This window comes from Sinocyclocheilus rhinocerous, unplaced genomic scaffold (assembly GCF_001515625.1).
Source record: "Sinocyclocheilus rhinocerous isolate Xijiao unplaced genomic scaffold, SAMN03320098_v1.1 scaffold1419, whole genome shotgun sequence".
Lineage (NCBI taxonomy): Eukaryota > Metazoa > Chordata > Actinopteri > Cypriniformes > Cyprinidae > Sinocyclocheilus > Sinocyclocheilus rhinocerous.
The window spans coordinates 702,770-720,326 of record NW_015664679.1 but is presented as its reverse complement, the minus strand read 5'-3'; the positions used below and the strand labels follow the sequence as shown (position 1 = coordinate 720,326).

Sequence of the window (17,557 nt, the reverse complement as noted above, 5' to 3'; positions counted from 1 at the left end):
CAACCCAATCGCTGGGTTTGTCCATATTTAACCCAGCGCTGGGTTGTATTTAACCCACATTTTTTTTAGAGTGTATGAACAAAATAACTTTAGACTCATTGCTTACATGTCAGTCAGATGGCTTTTCTGTCTAAAGCCCTGTTTACATATTGTAGCTGTTAGATCTTTGGAAGCTTGCATTTAAACTACAATATGGAGTTCTACTCCAAGGCCTGAAACTGGAAACCAAAAACAAAAAGACTAAAACCAAGTCACATCACAGATGTAGTCCTAGGACTAAGACTAAACGCAGGTAGGCTAACGCACAGTGAATTTGAACTCGCTTTTTACGAAAACTACTGAAAAATAGCAAGGTCCTGACTTGTTCTCAGTCTAGAAGATATAATTTGTTTGGAACAACGACTGTGTAGATCAGGATAAGTCATCAATATTTTTGGTCTGTATTCAGTCTAGTTGTTTCTTCAAACTCAGTAGCCAACTGTTTAACGTTCAACTGCGCAACAATACTGCATTTTCAAATAGTTTTCATAATTTTCATAGTTAAACACCATGTGCATCTGACAGCTCCAGTAGCGATGCTCTTGATAACAAGTTATCTACCCACTGATGGTTTGGGAAAGAACTAGTTAAATGTAAGCGCGAGAAACATTCTCAAAATAGTTCTCAAGGTAGGCCCTTAAGGTAGCTACTTTAAATGTGGTACTTAATTTTAAATGTATCCATAAAAAATATTAGAGAATTTGTGTGCGAATGTGCTGATATTTGATCCTCAATTAAAAATGTACATAATTTCATTAAATGGCTAAATGGCGCATATCTACTGTTACAGATGTCGTTTCTTGCAGAAGACCATACCTTCAAGATCACAGGTGGCTTTTTGTCTTAATGTAACTATGTTCATATAGGCTATTTGAATGTGGCTTACATTGATAGTTAACTCAAAAATGCAAAATTCTGTCATCATTTACTCAACATTATCATTTACACGTTGTTGCAAATCTGAGTTTCATTTTTCTGTGGCACACAAACATTTTTGGAAGTATGTTGGTTTTGCTTAGCTAATATTGACTTTCATTGTATGGGTAAAACACAGTGTCATTTCTGAAAATATCTTCTTTTGTGTTCTACAGAGGAAAGTAAGTCATACAGGTTTGAAATAACATGAGAGTGAGTAAATAAAGAATATTTATTTTGGGTGAACTATACTATTAACATAGCAAACTATTTTGGAGGCTACTGTATCATGTTAGTTTAAGGGTCTATTTCTGCCCTGACCCTTAAAATTACACCTGTTTAACTAATAATATTTATATTACATAATATTTAAATAATATTTTAACTTCATTAAGAACAGATAGTTTAATTCAGAAAAAACAGTAGGCCTATGCATGTTTTTATAAAGCATCTTGAGCAACAAAACAATAATAGGATGTTGAAACTATTTTATTTTCTTAAAAATCAGTGGAAATGCTCAAAGTGTTACAGATGTGTACAGATTGTTACAGTTAGACTACAGAAGTGTTAGAGTTTAAACATACATCTTAATTATATGATTTGTTGAATTTAATTATTGCAATTTGCAGTTAGCCCCAGCCATATTTAAATCTCATAAAATATTGATTTTTGTTGGTTGTTTGTATTGTTGGTCTTTTCACGCGGAAATGTTTATTTCTGTAGATTCTTCTCTAATTCCTGTTGTCTGACTCCTTGGGTTTGAGAAGTCAAAGAACAAGGGTAAATATTTGACAGTGAAGAGCTCTTGGGTAGGCTGTTTGAGAGCGCACACTTTTTCTCAAGCATACTTCTATCTGTGGGTGTCTAATAGATTAAGGAGATACGAGAGGTCATTAGAAACTAAACTGTGTGCCGTACACGGGGCTTTATTTATTCTTTGAGAGCGTGCGCCTAAATTCCAAGAGCTTGGCAAACATTTTAACTCACTTTATACAGGTTAACATCAATACGTGAATGCAGCATGTCGCAGTTACTAACCGGCAAACGCTATTTAGAACCGAACCTCATATAACAAAAATAACCATTTGCCTAATAAAATCTATTAAAAAAAAAAAAACTGTCATTCCGAGTCTCGTCTTTATCTTGACCATCGGAAGATTTAAGAAAATTATAAACAGAGAATTTTCTAAATTAAAGAAATTTTGTATTTTAATACGTTATAAGTTATTTTAAAATACTTTGATTAATCGGGAGACAGCTTGAAGTTTTATGGAAACGAAAAGTCTTTTAATTCCGTTTGAAAACGCATAACTAATAATTCAGTATAGACGTAAGCAGCTAGACGTGTAGCAGATAGTTGCCCAGATCCCGTTCGTCCCTATTCAAAACCATGACAACAAGAAACCAGCACGGATTTATTTGAGAAAGTTAAAGGACATTGTGCGGGGGCGTCAATCAAGCATTATTTCAGGACTGAACAAATGCAAAATCTTGACTGGAACAAATGCTTCCAACGGGTCTCGGACGCGGGGCTACATTTCCCTCTTTTGTTCCCGGTCGCTGGTTGGCATGTATTTGTGTTCCTTTTTTCGCCCGACCACCCAGGAGGACTAGACGAGAACGGATACCCACTCTGTTTGGGAGGGTCTATGCAGTCATCCAGAGCGCACTGAGGCTAGGCAGTCTCGGGAATCATCAGAACCCAATGATATGCCTAGTGCACTTACTGGTGAGGTGCAGGAGTAAGCAATAATCCATAATGAAAAATTACTTTCTCCTGGATGTCTGGATCTTTTCCCAAATAGAAGTTCTTAGTTATTTCAGATTCCTCGCTCGTTATGAAGAAATTACCTTCTAAGTTATACAGAACTGATGTAAAAACAAACAGCAATGTAGCCTATAGTGTAATGTCGGATATAGGCTAGCTGTAAGGAAACATCCTTTCGATTTCAAAAAATTCTAGCAATAAGGATTTTTGTGCTTTTACTGTATGCAAGGGCAAGCCACTTTTCCATTAGCCACGAATATAAATTTCATTAATTACCATGTAATAACTATCACCCCACTGTACTGAGAGAGTGCACATTTAACCCGTGTTTGTGCAATAAAACGACAATACCCCAATAAACGAATTAGGAAAACCAACTCTGGGACGCTAATGGATCACTTTGTATGCAAATATCCGATATGTTACTTGAGCGGGGGAAAAGAAGGGAGGGCTCTCGTTGTCACTTGCCACCCAAGAAGTGATTCAGCCTCAACAATTACCATTATCTGTTTCCCACTTTTCACGAATTCTGACGAATCGGTAATGATGAAGAGTGTTACCCTCCATCATTGTGAAAGTAACGGGCTATTCTTTACCGAGTTCACACCTACCATTACAGGGATTTAAGTACACGAGTCATTGAGGTACTTAGAACCCATAAGGAGGAGAGGCCTCAAAGCAGCCACCAAGTGCTGTTTATATAAACACCGCGACATCAGTGTACACATCGTCACTTGGATGCGCGTCTTGAGAACGCACAGATCACTTCAGCACTGCGCGACTGAGGATAGCTCTACAAGATCGAGAACCAGTCCTGGAACTAACAGAAATCCAGCGCTACAGATGGCTATTTCTAACAAGTTCAGTTTCACTGTGAGAAGTATTTTAGATTTGCCAGAAAATGACACTGAGAGCATTGCGCACCATTCTCCAGAGGACCCCTTCTCCGTCTCACCTTACTCGTCCTGGACTGAAAACGAGAGAGGACATATATGTAAGTTCTTAAAACATTTTCCAGTCAATTTTAAGAATAAGTTTTTAAATGTTCATATCATGAGGGCTTATAATTTATTTTAGTTTGATTCACCATTGAAGTTCTACATGTAACATTTGGTAACTGTAAAGCACATACATACACATATCGTTTTTTTTTTCCTCAGAGGATAGATAAATAAAGGTTAATCATGTTTTTTTTCTTTAGCGTCAGACGAGAGCAATCTTGAGGCTTCACCAGACTCCACCGGACCAGACGTGCTTTCAGTGGATACAGAGCGTGAAAAGCGGAAGAAGCGTCGCGTGTTGTTCTCCAAGGCTCAGACTTATGAACTGGAGAGACGCTTTCGTCAGCAGCGGTACCTATCCGCTCCAGAACGAGAGCAGCTCGCGCACTTGCTACGCCTCACGCCCACGCAGGTGAAGATCTGGTTCCAAAACCACAGATACAAGATGAAGAGAGCGCGGATAGAGTGCGCTCAGGACCTCAATCAGCCTCCAGTGCTGCGCAGAGTCGTGGTGCCCATTTTGGTCCGAGATGGCAAACCGTATCAGAACTGCACTATTGATGCAGAAAAAGGAAGCTGCATCGTTCCACCAACAGTACCATCCTCACCCTTCAGCGTTCAGGGTTTCCAATCTTTACAGCAACAAACGCCCTTTGCGCTTTTCCCTACATACCGGCACTTTACCAACACAGCGGCCTCCCGTCACCACTTCTGTGTTTGGTGAGATTCACTTAGGACCACACTAACTATTTTCGGGACTTACCCCACAGGACAGCGCATGGATTCCTCCTGATTCAAGTTGTTTTTAATTACATAAAGTGTTATGTCTATTAAAGTAGAAACTCTCGGCGTTGATAAGATTAAAAAATAAATAAATGCTGTTTGCACATATTATATATTCTATTTAGTTGCATTTTGGGAGAGTTTTGTATTAATTGATGTTGTTTATAATTGCCTAGATAGTGTATTTTTGAACTGTTTGTGTTTGTTCTAAACCAAAAGTTTATTTAAATCAGTGAGAAAAAAAAAAGTTTTATGTTTTATACTGTGAATGATGTAGTGTCATAATTTGATGAAATTGCCTCATCTTAAAGTGTTACACGTTTTCGTTCTTTATGTATTACAAAAAAAAGAGAATTAAAAAAAATAAATTTTTAGCAATTTATAGTTGTTTGAATTATTGAACAAAATTATTGTTGGTTTATACACATTGTACCAAATATTCCGTAAGCTTAAAATCACTTCTTTTAATTATTAATGCTTTAAAATATTTAATTTCTCCTTAGGCTTTAGGATTATTGTTTTTATTTATTTATTTTTTGCATATGTTTAATTCGTTTACCTAAAAAAGGTTAACAAAAAATTAATCCCTTCGATTGTTACATACTGTCTGTAAAAAAGATCTCGGACTGAACTGAAAAAGAGTACGACAATTAGCGCACAGCAAGAGATGAGTGCTTTTGTAATGTTAAGACGTCCACTTTCACCCAACAGAGAAGACCAAATAACCAGCTTAAAGAAAGAACCCTTATTTAAGACTCAACAAAGTAGGTTAGCACTGAACAAGAAATGTAGGATGCACAATGGTTATTGATTCTTGCGTGATAGTGAAATTTTAACATTCTGGCTTTTATTGTCTTTTTTTACGGTACGCAATATTAATATACCGCATTAAAAGCCTTTTTGTTTGTTTTTAAGCATATTTGAGTGTTGGTTGAAGCTTTGGTGACCAAATAAGAAAACAGAAGTTGTTAAATGTTCTTAAAATTGTTACCCCAACACACCTAAAAATAAATTAAGCAGCGGTTTGTCACAAATGGCACTTTGACTTTAGAAAGTGCAGACAATTACTGTCTTCTCCATATTTTAAAAGAGGGTGATCATTGTCGTAACATAAATGAAAGAGGCGTGATTTATCTTGCTTTCTCAATCCCGAGCTTTCCCCAATTAATTCAGCGACCCAGTTAGTATCATCCTTGTCACCTGGCCTTTTGTCCCCCTCTCTCAGGCCACCTTGTACTACATATGGAGGGGACTGACCGCAGCGCTCTCTTCTGTACATCTTCCCTAAAACACTTTTTTGCTGTCAATAGAAAAAGATATTAAAAACAAGACAAAGCATACTACTAATTGCCGTTAATTGGCCATGATAGCCGTACTCCAGTAGAGAGGAGTGAGCCTGATTAAGATAATTAAGAGAGCCTTTTGTAAACTGGATCAAGTAGGCCGAACACCTTGAAAGCAACGTTGGACGCCCCATAGTTTTGACACTAATTGTTATAATTGCACTCGCGATTATCATCACTGGTGCACAAACTACACCCACCTGTGCTAACTTCAAACTAGAGAAATGCGTAGTTTTCTTAATTTAAAGATGATACATTTTAATTTTGCTTTAAAAGGTGACAAGCGTTCTGTAAAGTTGGAGTAGGCTACTGGCCAAAGATGTGAACGCTGGATATTAGCTACTATATAAATATCCGTAATGTTACGAATGAAAATTATTTCTTTTTCTTTTTTTTTTCCGAAACTGTAAAAAGTTGCTAATGTGTTGTGGCATTTGAGAAAACTAAAATGATCAGTCTACGCACACTTGAACAGAAAGCTTTTTCGTCTTGTCAAATATTCAGTGACCACCAGAAGACGCTGTATTCCCTCCTGATAAACGTTTGTTGGCTCATCCTAATAGCTCATGACATGTTATGTTATTCTGCCTCATGCATATCCGTTGGTCTTCTTTGTTATTATTGTGCCGTACAGTTTGTATTTTATTAGATTTATTAGGCATAGGATAAATTAAATATATACATAGGTTAACTTTTTTGTGTGTATTCCTGGCTCTTCAGAGCAGCTGCTCATTTCAGTTCCATAAGATCGAAAAGAAACAAAGAAATAGGCTACATAACGTAAAGAAAGTTGCCGTTTTCTGAAGGTGACATTTGAATTCCGGCAGCAAACATTAAAAAGCGCAGTAAAATAATAATAAAAATGCGTCAGAATTTGTGTTCCCTGATTTTATATTCACAATAATCTCATAATCAGTCACCGACTAATTTTTGTGGCATGTTTGGGTCTTTAGATGAACAACAGTAGACACTCGGAAAATAAATAGCACGGTATCTTTGCAAAGAGAAAACATTGTGTTTTTTTAGCCTTAACTCCATTACAAATTGAAATAATAAATTAGTCTTAAACCATACACAGAGTCTTTGTAATCCCTGGCCGCTATAAAGACCAAATGATCAGTGGTTCCCTTCAAAATTTGCTTAAGATTTTTTTTTAACTTGCTGTTACATTTTGTTTAGCCGTCTAGAAGGTTGCGGCGTTCAGAGGAGACTGAATGAACGCAAAAGAACTAAAGTTTACACCAAATATTTCAGTCTACAACTGGTGGATCTTACCCCCATGAGAGTTGAATGCATTTCAAGTCATTGTTTTATCCAAAAGTCATGAATACTTGGTGTCCCAAAATGTCTGTTTACTTTTTTACTAGCAGTTTTAAATTTGATACGCTAAATTGGTGTTACTGTAAGTAAATTTATGTTAGCGCCACACATTAATTTATCCAAGCCGGACGAGGGGAAAAATGTAATTTTGTCTTGTCATTATTGTAACAGATATTAGATTGAGAGTAGCATAGGACAACGCGTTGTTTCGCAAATAGCTACAAATTCAATTTTAATATTTGTTATAATAATAATAATTATTATTATTATTATTATTATTGGCGTTGTTGTTGTCGTCGTCGTTTTTATTTATAATAATAAAGAAGAGTATGAAATGAAAATAGTCTGTTTTGTACAACAAATCTCTCAAAGCCGATTTCGTTAAGTCTACTATCCAACTGATATCCAGATTCGATTCTGTAAAACTGTTTTATTGTCCAGTTATACTGAGGAAGTCCAAGGGCGTCAAGACGATGCGCACTGGTAAGCAATGCATTACTGAACTTACGAGGAGTTACTTCAGGACTTACTCAGGTTATTTCAGCGTCGTTAACTTGACCTGAGAGCCTCTCGTCCTCCCGAGTTCATTTTCCTCAGTACCGCGCGTCTCAGCCGAGTGGATGGGAATTTGGACGAGACGCTGCCTATGTCCAATAATATCAAACGGAAAGGGGCTTAATCATTTACTTGGCCTCTTAACACGCGCATATGTATTTATTTATTTGTCAGTCAGTGTTGCTGAGACGTCGCAAGGGTTTCCCAGCTGTCACATACAGCCATGGGGGGCTACTGTAACGGGAATTTGGGCAACATGAGCGACCTGCCGGCCTATCAAGACGGCATGAGAGGTAGCACGACGGCCACCAGCTGGTACGGAACGAATCCAGACCCACGCTTCTCTACAAGTACGTGAGATTGACTTTTTATGTCGTATTTGCAATAACTGTTTGTGAATTTTAAAATACACTGAACATGTCAGCTACGATTTTTTTGTTTATGCTGTTCTGTAAAACTCCAAGTGTCCAAGTGAACGTGGCGCTTGACCGTATTGAGGGGAATTATGTTAAGCCAACCTCACGTTAAACGTGCCAGGTGTTTTATCTAAACCCAAACAAACTGCAACAATTAACAGACTCTTAACTGCAGTTCCAGTGTTTGTCCGAAACTAGGAATTTAAACAAAGAGACGATTGCGTAATTGTGCACAATCGCTATATTCGCTCTTGTTGTAACTCACTGAGCTAAGGAGCGTTTGTATTTTCTGTAGTCATCATATATGATACTGAACCTGCGCTGTTTGTGTCTGCCGTTGTTGTCAAATTGCAAAGCTAAATAAGACTGTTCTTCTTGCAGTCTCTCGTTTCATGGGCTCCTCGTCTGGTATGAATATGGGCAGTATGAGCACGCTGAGTTCACTGGCGGATGTTGGCAAAGGCATGGGTCCGTTGACCAGCACGCCTCGCAGGAAGAGACGAGTACTCTTCTCCCAGGCGCAGGTGTACGAGCTTGAGCGACGGTTCAAGCAGCAGAAGTACCTCTCCGCGCCGGAAAGGGAACATCTGGCCAGCATGATTCACTTGACTCCGACTCAAGTTAAAATTTGGTTTCAAAACCACCGATATAAAATGAAGAGGCAGGCCAAGGACAAAGTGTCCCAGCAGCAATTGCAACAAGACAATGGCTCCTGTCAGCAGCAGCAACAGTCTCCACGGCGGGTGGCCGTGCCAGTGTTGGTGAAAGACGGAAAGCCATGTCAGGGCAGCAGCCATACACCCAACACTGGTGTACAAAACCACCATCACCAGGGGGGAAACGCCATGATTATGTCCAATAACGGTTCTTCAATGGGCCAGCATCAAAGTCAGCAGGTAGGCAGCGCCGGCCAGTCCCCAGATCTGGGTCAACATGCTGCAAGCCCCCCATCTCTCCAAACCCAGGTATCCGGCCTGTCGCACCTGAACTCTTCTGGTTCCGAGTATGGAGCTGCCTTGCCCTGCTCCGCTCTGCTCTATGGCAGGACGTGGTGACATCGGAACAGACAATAACACGATAACAAAATGACAGGTGGATGCAGATAATCTGTATACCCTGCTCAAAAAGACCATGAGAACAGTGGTTGCGCTCTGAAATCATTGTCTCCTTCCTGGAGAGAGACATGACAAGGCTACAAGCAACACGAGGATTGCCAAATGTCAAAGGTATCGAATCTTTTATTTTGAGGATGAGCGCCAAAACACCATTAAGAAGATGGAATTATTTATATACGCTAGATTTTAAATGGAGACTGATTTAAACACTAAAATCAAATATTCTGTCATCCTGTTGGATTTAAAAAAAATGTCCCGACAATGAAGACATCTCCCCTCACAGTTAGACTGCTAAATACCTTTCATGATTTATTATAGATTTCACTGTAAACGTAGCTTGTATATTTCTGTAAAAGTTTTGGACTGATTACATAGTTTTTAGCGATATGTAGCCTATATTGTACAAAATTTTTATCGATATTAAGGGTCACCTGTTTTTCATTTTCATTGTTATTTGTACGTTTAATTTTCTTGTAACTTATATAGATATTTGACTTAAACGCAGTCATACAATCATATTAATAAATTATGACAGTAATAACAATAGCCTAACAGTACGTTTGTTTTAAATTTGGGTGTAAGAATCAATCACTCGGCGGTGCTAAAAGTGGGACCTGACCAATTAAAAAAAAAATTCTTCAAGAAAACTAGTTTAAAAGTCATCAAACTTCCACACAATTAGCCATTAAATGTGTACAAGCTTTCCGAATACACATTAGAAGGTTTTTTGCTGCAGTCGCTCATTGTTTGAAATCGACCATTTCTACTGATTGTATTGGGTCTCCCTTCAGTGTGACAGGTTTGTGGAGCTGGATTGTTGCATCACATGCCTTATGGTAAAGTGTTCATTCTACAAATAGTAATGCAGTTTTCTGTGTGTCGCAACACCCTCTGGAGTCAAACGCCAAATATTGGTAGGCTACCCTAAACATGTTGACGGAAGTCAATTTTGCGTCGTGTAAAAACATTTATACAACTGACAAAACCCGGGATCTATTCAGGCACAAAATGAAAAACGTTTTGTGCATTTTTGCACGAAACAGTTATTAAATATTTTACAAATGCTTAGCCTATATAAAACACACAAATGTTTCATACCAATTTGATTGTAAAATCTAATTCCAACGATCTGTTTTCTATCCCAAGCTAGTTGTTATTAACTTATTTAATACGCCGTAGTCTATGACTTTTTCTAAGAAAAAAGTTTTGGTACAGGTTTCTTTTTGGAGAGTGTTCTTTGTCGTAAGAGAATGAGTCAGTGCAGGTGAGGTCTCCACTCCTTGAGAGAAACTCACATCAAACAAACGATCCTAAAAGCTAACTTATCAATCACATCGCTGTACAAACAGAAGCATTCTCCTAAATAACTTTGCAAGACGAAATAAACACACTTATCACAGCGCCGTTCATCAATACCGTGTTTGTGAAGATCAGAGGTAAAATCAAATGCCACCGTGTTTACACTGATAAAGACCGTAAGCATCTGAGGGGCGCGGTAAGATTGACTGAGGTGCCTGCCAGAACGTTTAAAAAGTGCGTGCCGTATGTTTCTATGTGTATGTGGGACTTGCTAGTGCCAAGAAAACAGATGTTGTCCACAGACAGAAATAATGAAATGAAATATGATAGAGACATTTCCATTAAACTTTTTGACCAGTTCAGAATCAAATAAAAATACATTTAAATAAATAGCCCACACACGGAAAACAAAAAAGCTACAAACTATTTGCTACACACAAGAATCGGTTGTGGACTGAAAGGCCGCGCGTGTCTTTGACTTTCTTTCTTCTTGCGTTCTGATAGCATCCAAATCATTTTGGACTTCTTTGAATTATAAACACTTCTATAGTTTTTTTTTTTGCCTGCGTGATCACAGGGAATGGTAGTCTACGGCATGCAGATTTGGGAAACATAATGACCGTTTATGTGATGGCAAAATATTTATCTAAATTTTCAATTTTATTGAAATGATAAAATTCAAGTTTCGGCATTGTTTTGTTATTTAAATTATTTTAATAACTTTTTTTTTTTTTTAACTAAACCATTGATATCATTGTTGCTTTTATGATATAATTACACCGTTCTCTTTCCCTTATAATTCCAAAAAATACGTAGACCTATTTGCTAAATTGACCAAAATTGTATTTCTAGAATAAGGCTATCTTTAGGGCCTGAGATTAACCCCAGCGTTGTGATGGATGATAACGGTGTGCAGTCATTTCATCGCCCAAGTTTTTTTTTTTTTCTTGACAAACCAGAGTTGCAGTAGCCTACATTGATTGATCTTAATGTGTACAACTCTCGCTTATTTGTGTGTGGTGGGGGGACTATAGTAGGCCTAAACCGTGCACTATTTAGCCTGATATTTTATAGGCTACACCGCACCAACAGCTATAGTAGCTCTAATTTAACTATTGATGCAAAGCAAAACTTGTACAACTTGGCCATTAGGCCAAATGCTCGGTATGGCCCTTGTTGCTGTTCTGGCCTGGGGTTTTGTACCTTTTAATCGCACATAAAACCCTCTGCATGTAGTAAACCTTCAACTGATGAAGGTATTCACGTGAAGCTCTCGCGCCAATGAACGGGCAGTGGGACGCGCGTTTTAATGACTCACTGATTGTAATGGCGCTCTTCTTTTCTGTGAAGGGTCGTTAAATCAACAAATCATTTTGTCGATTATGTCCGAAATTATACTTTCGAAGGCTTCTTTTACTTGCACTGATACTCAATTATATGTAACCTCCACCTAAAACTCTAAGCAATATCTGTACAATATCTAAAAATACAAGATCAATGGGAGAATACTGGGATATTATAATGTGATATTTTTCACCCAACCTAAAAAAAGATTTGAGAATTTTAAATATTTATTCCTTAAAATGTTAGTCAGTTTATCGTGACAAGATATAATATTTATAAAGTTTACTTCATAAGAGTAGCCTACGTGTCACTGTTAATGTCCTTTAGTATTTAGACATATGTTTGAGGATGTCTGATATCCTAACCGTGCGTACTTTGCAGGGCTGGATAAATTGATTAACCACATACATGAAATAAATGTTCATTTTATGGGCAAGTAAGATTTTCTCTTTTATCCGTTGTGCAAATTCAATCATTTCCCACAGCAATCTACCGGCGCCGAAAGAGTCTATAAGGATCTCGGGGATTCGTTTTGTTAGAGCTCCTCTGAAAGAGTCCAGATTACATTAACATGTCTGAGGCTCGGTGTGTGGTCTTTGTGTGGAGCTTGTAGCTGTTGAAAATGACTTGTTGGAAGCGTGTATGCTCTCATCACTCTCCCTCAACACACGTTGCACAACTGCGGACTGTCCTCGAGGCTTTGGGTGCAAAGGTCCCAGTCACCTCCCTGCAATTAGACCTCAATCTCAACGCAATCATATTAGAGTTAGGGTTTCTGAGGTTCGTTCCCTGCTTCGGAGAAAGGGGTTAATATACACTATCTGCATTTATGGCGTATTTTGTATTGAATCTTATAGATAAACCACAAAGTTTGGACTCTGTGGTATCGACAAAAAATAATCATGCATGTTTAGCATTATTCATATATTTCATTTAATAATGTTATCAATACATTATTAATAATTAGGTGGATTTAAGAGCAATGTCCTACTAAGAATTTTAAAGTGTAGAAAGAAACATCGTGTTCACGTAAATGTAAACATCAGAAAGGCCTAAGTGTCAGATAGAACAAATAAGTCTTTATGCTTAATAACCAATAATCATGTCAATTGATTTTACTCAAGCGACCATGTTTTATTTACACCGCTCGCTGACTTGAAACACAAAACAAACTTCTTTCAGCCACACCTTCGAAAAGTAAGGTTATGCAATGATTTGCCCACATTATGTAGTATTTTTAGTTCGCATTATGTTATTTGCTCTGGAGCTGTCCGGGGTGCTGAAGTTTTTTTTTCCGCCAGCATTGCCATGTAAACTATACTTAATTAATAATAAAAAAACTTTGTTTCCAAACACAACCGTTTCAAGTAAAATTGTATAACTTAAAACCACAAAAGTAGTTTTAAATGAAATGCTTAACTGGACAATTTAGCTACAGTCCGCAGCAAAGTCAGGCGAGAACGGTCCAAAATCTGTTCAAATGACAGAACATGATTCTTTTAGTGAAATATCCAACACCACGTTTCAGCATGGTACAAACTGTATTCTTGACACAACAGCACAAGATATAAGGGGAATGAAAAGGCAACTACTGCAAAAAGGAAAAACACTGCAAGACGCTTAACATTGCACTAATTATAAAGTCTTATTATAAAGACTTGATCGTTTACAGTTATACAGCCAAATAAAGCAAATATGTCGTTGTCGGTATTGTTGCACTGAGAACTTGAGTCTTTAAAACTAAAGAATAGTACAAGCCTCTGCTTAAAATGGACAAAGAAATGCTCTTCGATAGAAAACTCCAACTTTCGAATGCATACTTCCATCTAAATACATCTTAAATGGGATTCGTGAAAGCAAAGTAACAAAAAGAAATTATGATGAGCAAGACTGGTTTTCGTGTACGACTTCCAACACCTCATTCTTAGACCAGCTTCATCTGAGTATGTGCATGACAAATGGCACAATTACACATTAACTGCAATCACCTCCTTTAGTAAATCTTATTGTCAACTAGTAGAAAAAATATATTTAATTGTCCAGCATAATTGTCCTGCTTCTTGAGGCCATTGTGCTGCGCACGCAGACGAGGGTCATTTGCAAGAAGAAATACTTAGCATGCAGCGCGGAACACAAGATGCGGTAATACTTGACCTTTCAGTGTAATTGTGGCAGCAGTGAAATGCAGCGCATTCAGCCTTATGTGAATGGAGCCTTTCCCATCCAATGAATAAAAACTGCATTTTCATACCTTCCTATTTCTTTACTGTTTTTAATTTTGTTTCTTCTCAAAGAAAATGACTTTTGTAATGGCAGTGTCTTTTAGAATCCTACCATTTAAACTGTCAAATTTACACCGAGGCAAATTATCATGAACTGCAGAAATGTTCCGAAAAGAAAATATCTCATTTCTTGATAGCTGTATAGGGAAAGATATTACATTTATGAATCACCCGGATAATGACAGTTTGATCAATTGTTTTATTTTGCTTTTAGCAGAATCTCGAGGACAGCCAACATTCTGTAAGACTGGGGAGTCCTAAATTAAATATTTCTGCTAAATGGCATTCAAATAAAAACAGAATGGCTTACAACTAGGAATATGAAACCATGTTTTAAGGCAGTTTTTTCCCCGTGTAAGGTAATATGAACGCTCTTCTTGCTTAAGACTTCAGACATTATGCTTAATGATTAAATGCATCGAGTATGCTCTATATATAGGCCTATCAGCCCTGCATGGTTGTGGCCCATTTCTATCTGTGAGATTTTGGGGTGTGCAAAGAGAGAAAACAGAGTAAGTATGTAACACGTCTTCCGAAATAACAAGCTTCTGTGAATAATGTTTAATATTTTAATGTTCTGCAATGTCGGAGTGGCTCGTGCTGCAGCACGCGGGTCATGACTCAATAATGAAATTCTGAGCAGACAAGAGGCGCTCCAGCGCAGTCTTGTACTGTACCAGCGGGAGTCCTTTGGTGATCAACGAACCATCACTAACTGTGTTAACACTTCCTCCCCCGCTAAATAACATGTAATCACCTCACCCCACTGCTATTTTGATCAACTTTTTGTCACTTAAACACTATCTGATTGCTTAAGCGTGGTACAACAAAAACTACTAAAACAGCATCAATATTTAACATAGCGGATATAAACCATTAGTCTGCAGTCACCGCCAGCCATCATTGACTCAACAATCGATCTACATACTGTAAATACAATGACATAATAGCAGCGAGAGAATAGAGAAATTAAGTATTTTTCTATCTTACCATCACCATAAAAAGCTAATGCAGTTGAATTGCAGATACATTGAATTGCATACAATGCTGTTTAGTAAAAATGTCATGTTTTATCATGTTTTGTCAGTTACATCTAAATTAACTGGTTTTATTCGCTTGAAAGTATGCAGTGTAAATCTGAATCAATGTGACTACATGTTCACAAACAAACCTCACTTTTAAGGGAGACAGTTTTCATCTATGGGTGAATTAACCCTTGAAGGATCAAGGTTTTCACTACAGTATTTGTGGTGCAATCTAACGTCAAATAAGAAGCATTCTAAAAATGTTTCTGCATTAAACTCTGTTTTCTAAAAGTAAGCAATAAAAGACAATGCCACTCAATGTACAATTGTACTGGCTAATAAATGAGTAAAATAAGCAAATTTCGCTTTCGTCCCATTGCGTCTGGTCAATCGATGTATAAAAATGACTCGAAAAATGTTCCTTAATAGTTTCCATAAGACTTTTAAGCGATTTTACAGTAAAAAAACAAATAAAACATTGCATGCTGTCATGTCAGGCCTAATACGACCGAGCTTGGAGTCTGAGGAACACAATGAGTAGGCTAGGCCTATACCGCACAACTGTGAAGAATCGGCCTTACGGGAGTGCAGTGACTTAAACATTAAGACCTGTTGAGATGATGTTTTTTTTTCTGTAGAACCGGAAGGAGGGATGCTATTTGCCCCTTTATAAAATATGTCATTAGGAAGAATTCATGTCACACAAAGAGACTGCAGTCAAAAATTGCCCCACCACTGTTCAGTAATTATATAGTTTGCCCAGGCTGCGGGCTGTCATGCGTCGAGGCAGGTGGTAAGTCCATCATGCAAATGGCTTGGCGGTGCCGCCATAATTAGCCAGCGCGAGTCGCCCAAATTAACAATTAGCTAACATGCAATTCTCTCTGTGAGCGCAGCGGCTCGCCGTTGTGTGACCATTGTATTACGCAGCCAATTGCACGTATGGCGTATCATTTATCATTTCTATGCTCAATTTACAATTCTATGGCAAAGAAAATCAGGGTAAACGTTTGTGACGATTAGAATTTCTGTGACTGGTTGTTCGGTTTCCGGGGAAAGCTATATATGCACAATACAAATCACATACATTCAGGCCTATTTTACCAGTCTCAAAGACGCACCAACACTCCCCCAAGTCAACTTGCCTTTGTAATTTCAGGGAATTTTTCCTTGCCGCAGTTAGCTCATTTTATTAGGCCTATATTCTCTATAAAGCTTTGGAACGATTTCAAAATGATGCAAATAAGTTGCATACATTTGAAATGAATTATTTAGGCTATTGATGTTTTTATATAGGCTACTATTTGGACTATTGTTATCAGGGATTGGTAAATTATATTTTCACCACTAATGTTGACATTTTTTGTCGTAATGGTCCGTTGAAAAACTTCAGACAATTGCTGAATCAACAAATCTGCAGCTATAAATTGCATACCGCCAAAATGCATCCCATTTTTTATTTTTTTTTTGGTTGTTGTTGGTCATATTGTTTACTTTGCCCACCTGGTCACCCCATAAAACATAACGCAGGTGTCACTGAATTTGGATTTGTTTCAATTTCAGTTTTAGTTTGAACTTCGCTTCAGGTTGTTGGTTAAAATGGAGGACGGGCCCATGCTGTGCAGCAGTTAAAAGTAATCCAGACCTAAGAGGTGCTGCTTTTTTAACCCCTCCAGTGATCTCCTTGCACCCGGCAGACTAAACGCCTCCCCAGCAGATAGCCCCAAACACAGCCCACCCACTTACTCATTATTCCGGGCTGCCCTCCGACATGACACGGGAACAAAGTAGGCGTTAAGCCACATTAGAGCCGTGATGAGAGTCATCAGTAACCCGTTATCAGTTAATGAAGGGAAACACATGCGGGGCGATACACAGTAGCCGATCAATAGCGCGCTCGGACAATGAGCGACTGCTCACAAAAAAAGAGAAATGCAAATCAATTAGAAACCTTGTTTGCCTCGGGTCCGCTCAGTCTATTCCCAGCAATTACATGTTCATTAAAGCTAATTTAACCGGGATGCTGCCTCAGGGACAACAACGGTTGTTTGTTGCTCCATCATTTCAAAGGCGGAGAATGACAGCATAATGCGCTATAGCTTAATGGCGACCGTCTACAGGGAGATTTCCAATTATGTGGTTTATTAATCTTAGGAGATTTTAGGCCAACCCCCAAAAAGCGACCTTCAAAACAGGCTTTTTTTTAAAGACATCAAATGCGTGCCAAAGATATGTCAAGAATGGTCTTGGTCATTTTATGTTTAATTTTTCTTGACAAAATCTCTGATCATTCACTTTAAATGCAAAAAAAATAACACTAGCTTACAGTGAGGGAGTAACGCAGTATTGTAA

General features: G+C 38.0%; 2 protein-coding genes across 2 annotated transcripts; both read left to right on the top strand.

Moving 5' to 3' along the window:
• The first annotated feature begins 3,473 nt into the window (after positions 1 to 3,473).
• Positions 3,474 to 4,459, top strand: LOC107730212 (homeobox protein Nkx-2.8-like). The gene is made up of 2 exons (XM_016540972.1): positions 3,474 to 3,716; positions 3,924 to 4,459. Exons 1-2 carry the CDS (start codon positions 3,566 to 3,568, stop codon positions 4,445 to 4,447), a joined length of 675 nt encoding a protein of 224 aa, XP_016396458.1. The 5' UTR covers positions 3,474 to 3,565; the 3' UTR covers positions 4,448 to 4,459.
• Positions 4,460 to 7,642: 3,183 nt separating this feature from the next.
• LOC107730204 (thyroid transcription factor 1-like) lies at positions 7,643 to 9,195 on the top strand. The gene is made up of 4 exons (XM_016540959.1): positions 7,643 to 7,652; positions 7,736 to 7,817; positions 7,923 to 8,074; positions 8,522 to 9,195. The coding sequence occupies exons 1-4, from the start codon at positions 7,643 to 7,645 to the stop codon at positions 9,193 to 9,195; spliced, it is 918 nt and encodes a 305-aa protein (XP_016396445.1).
• Positions 9,196 to 17,557: the final 8,362 nt, after the last annotated feature.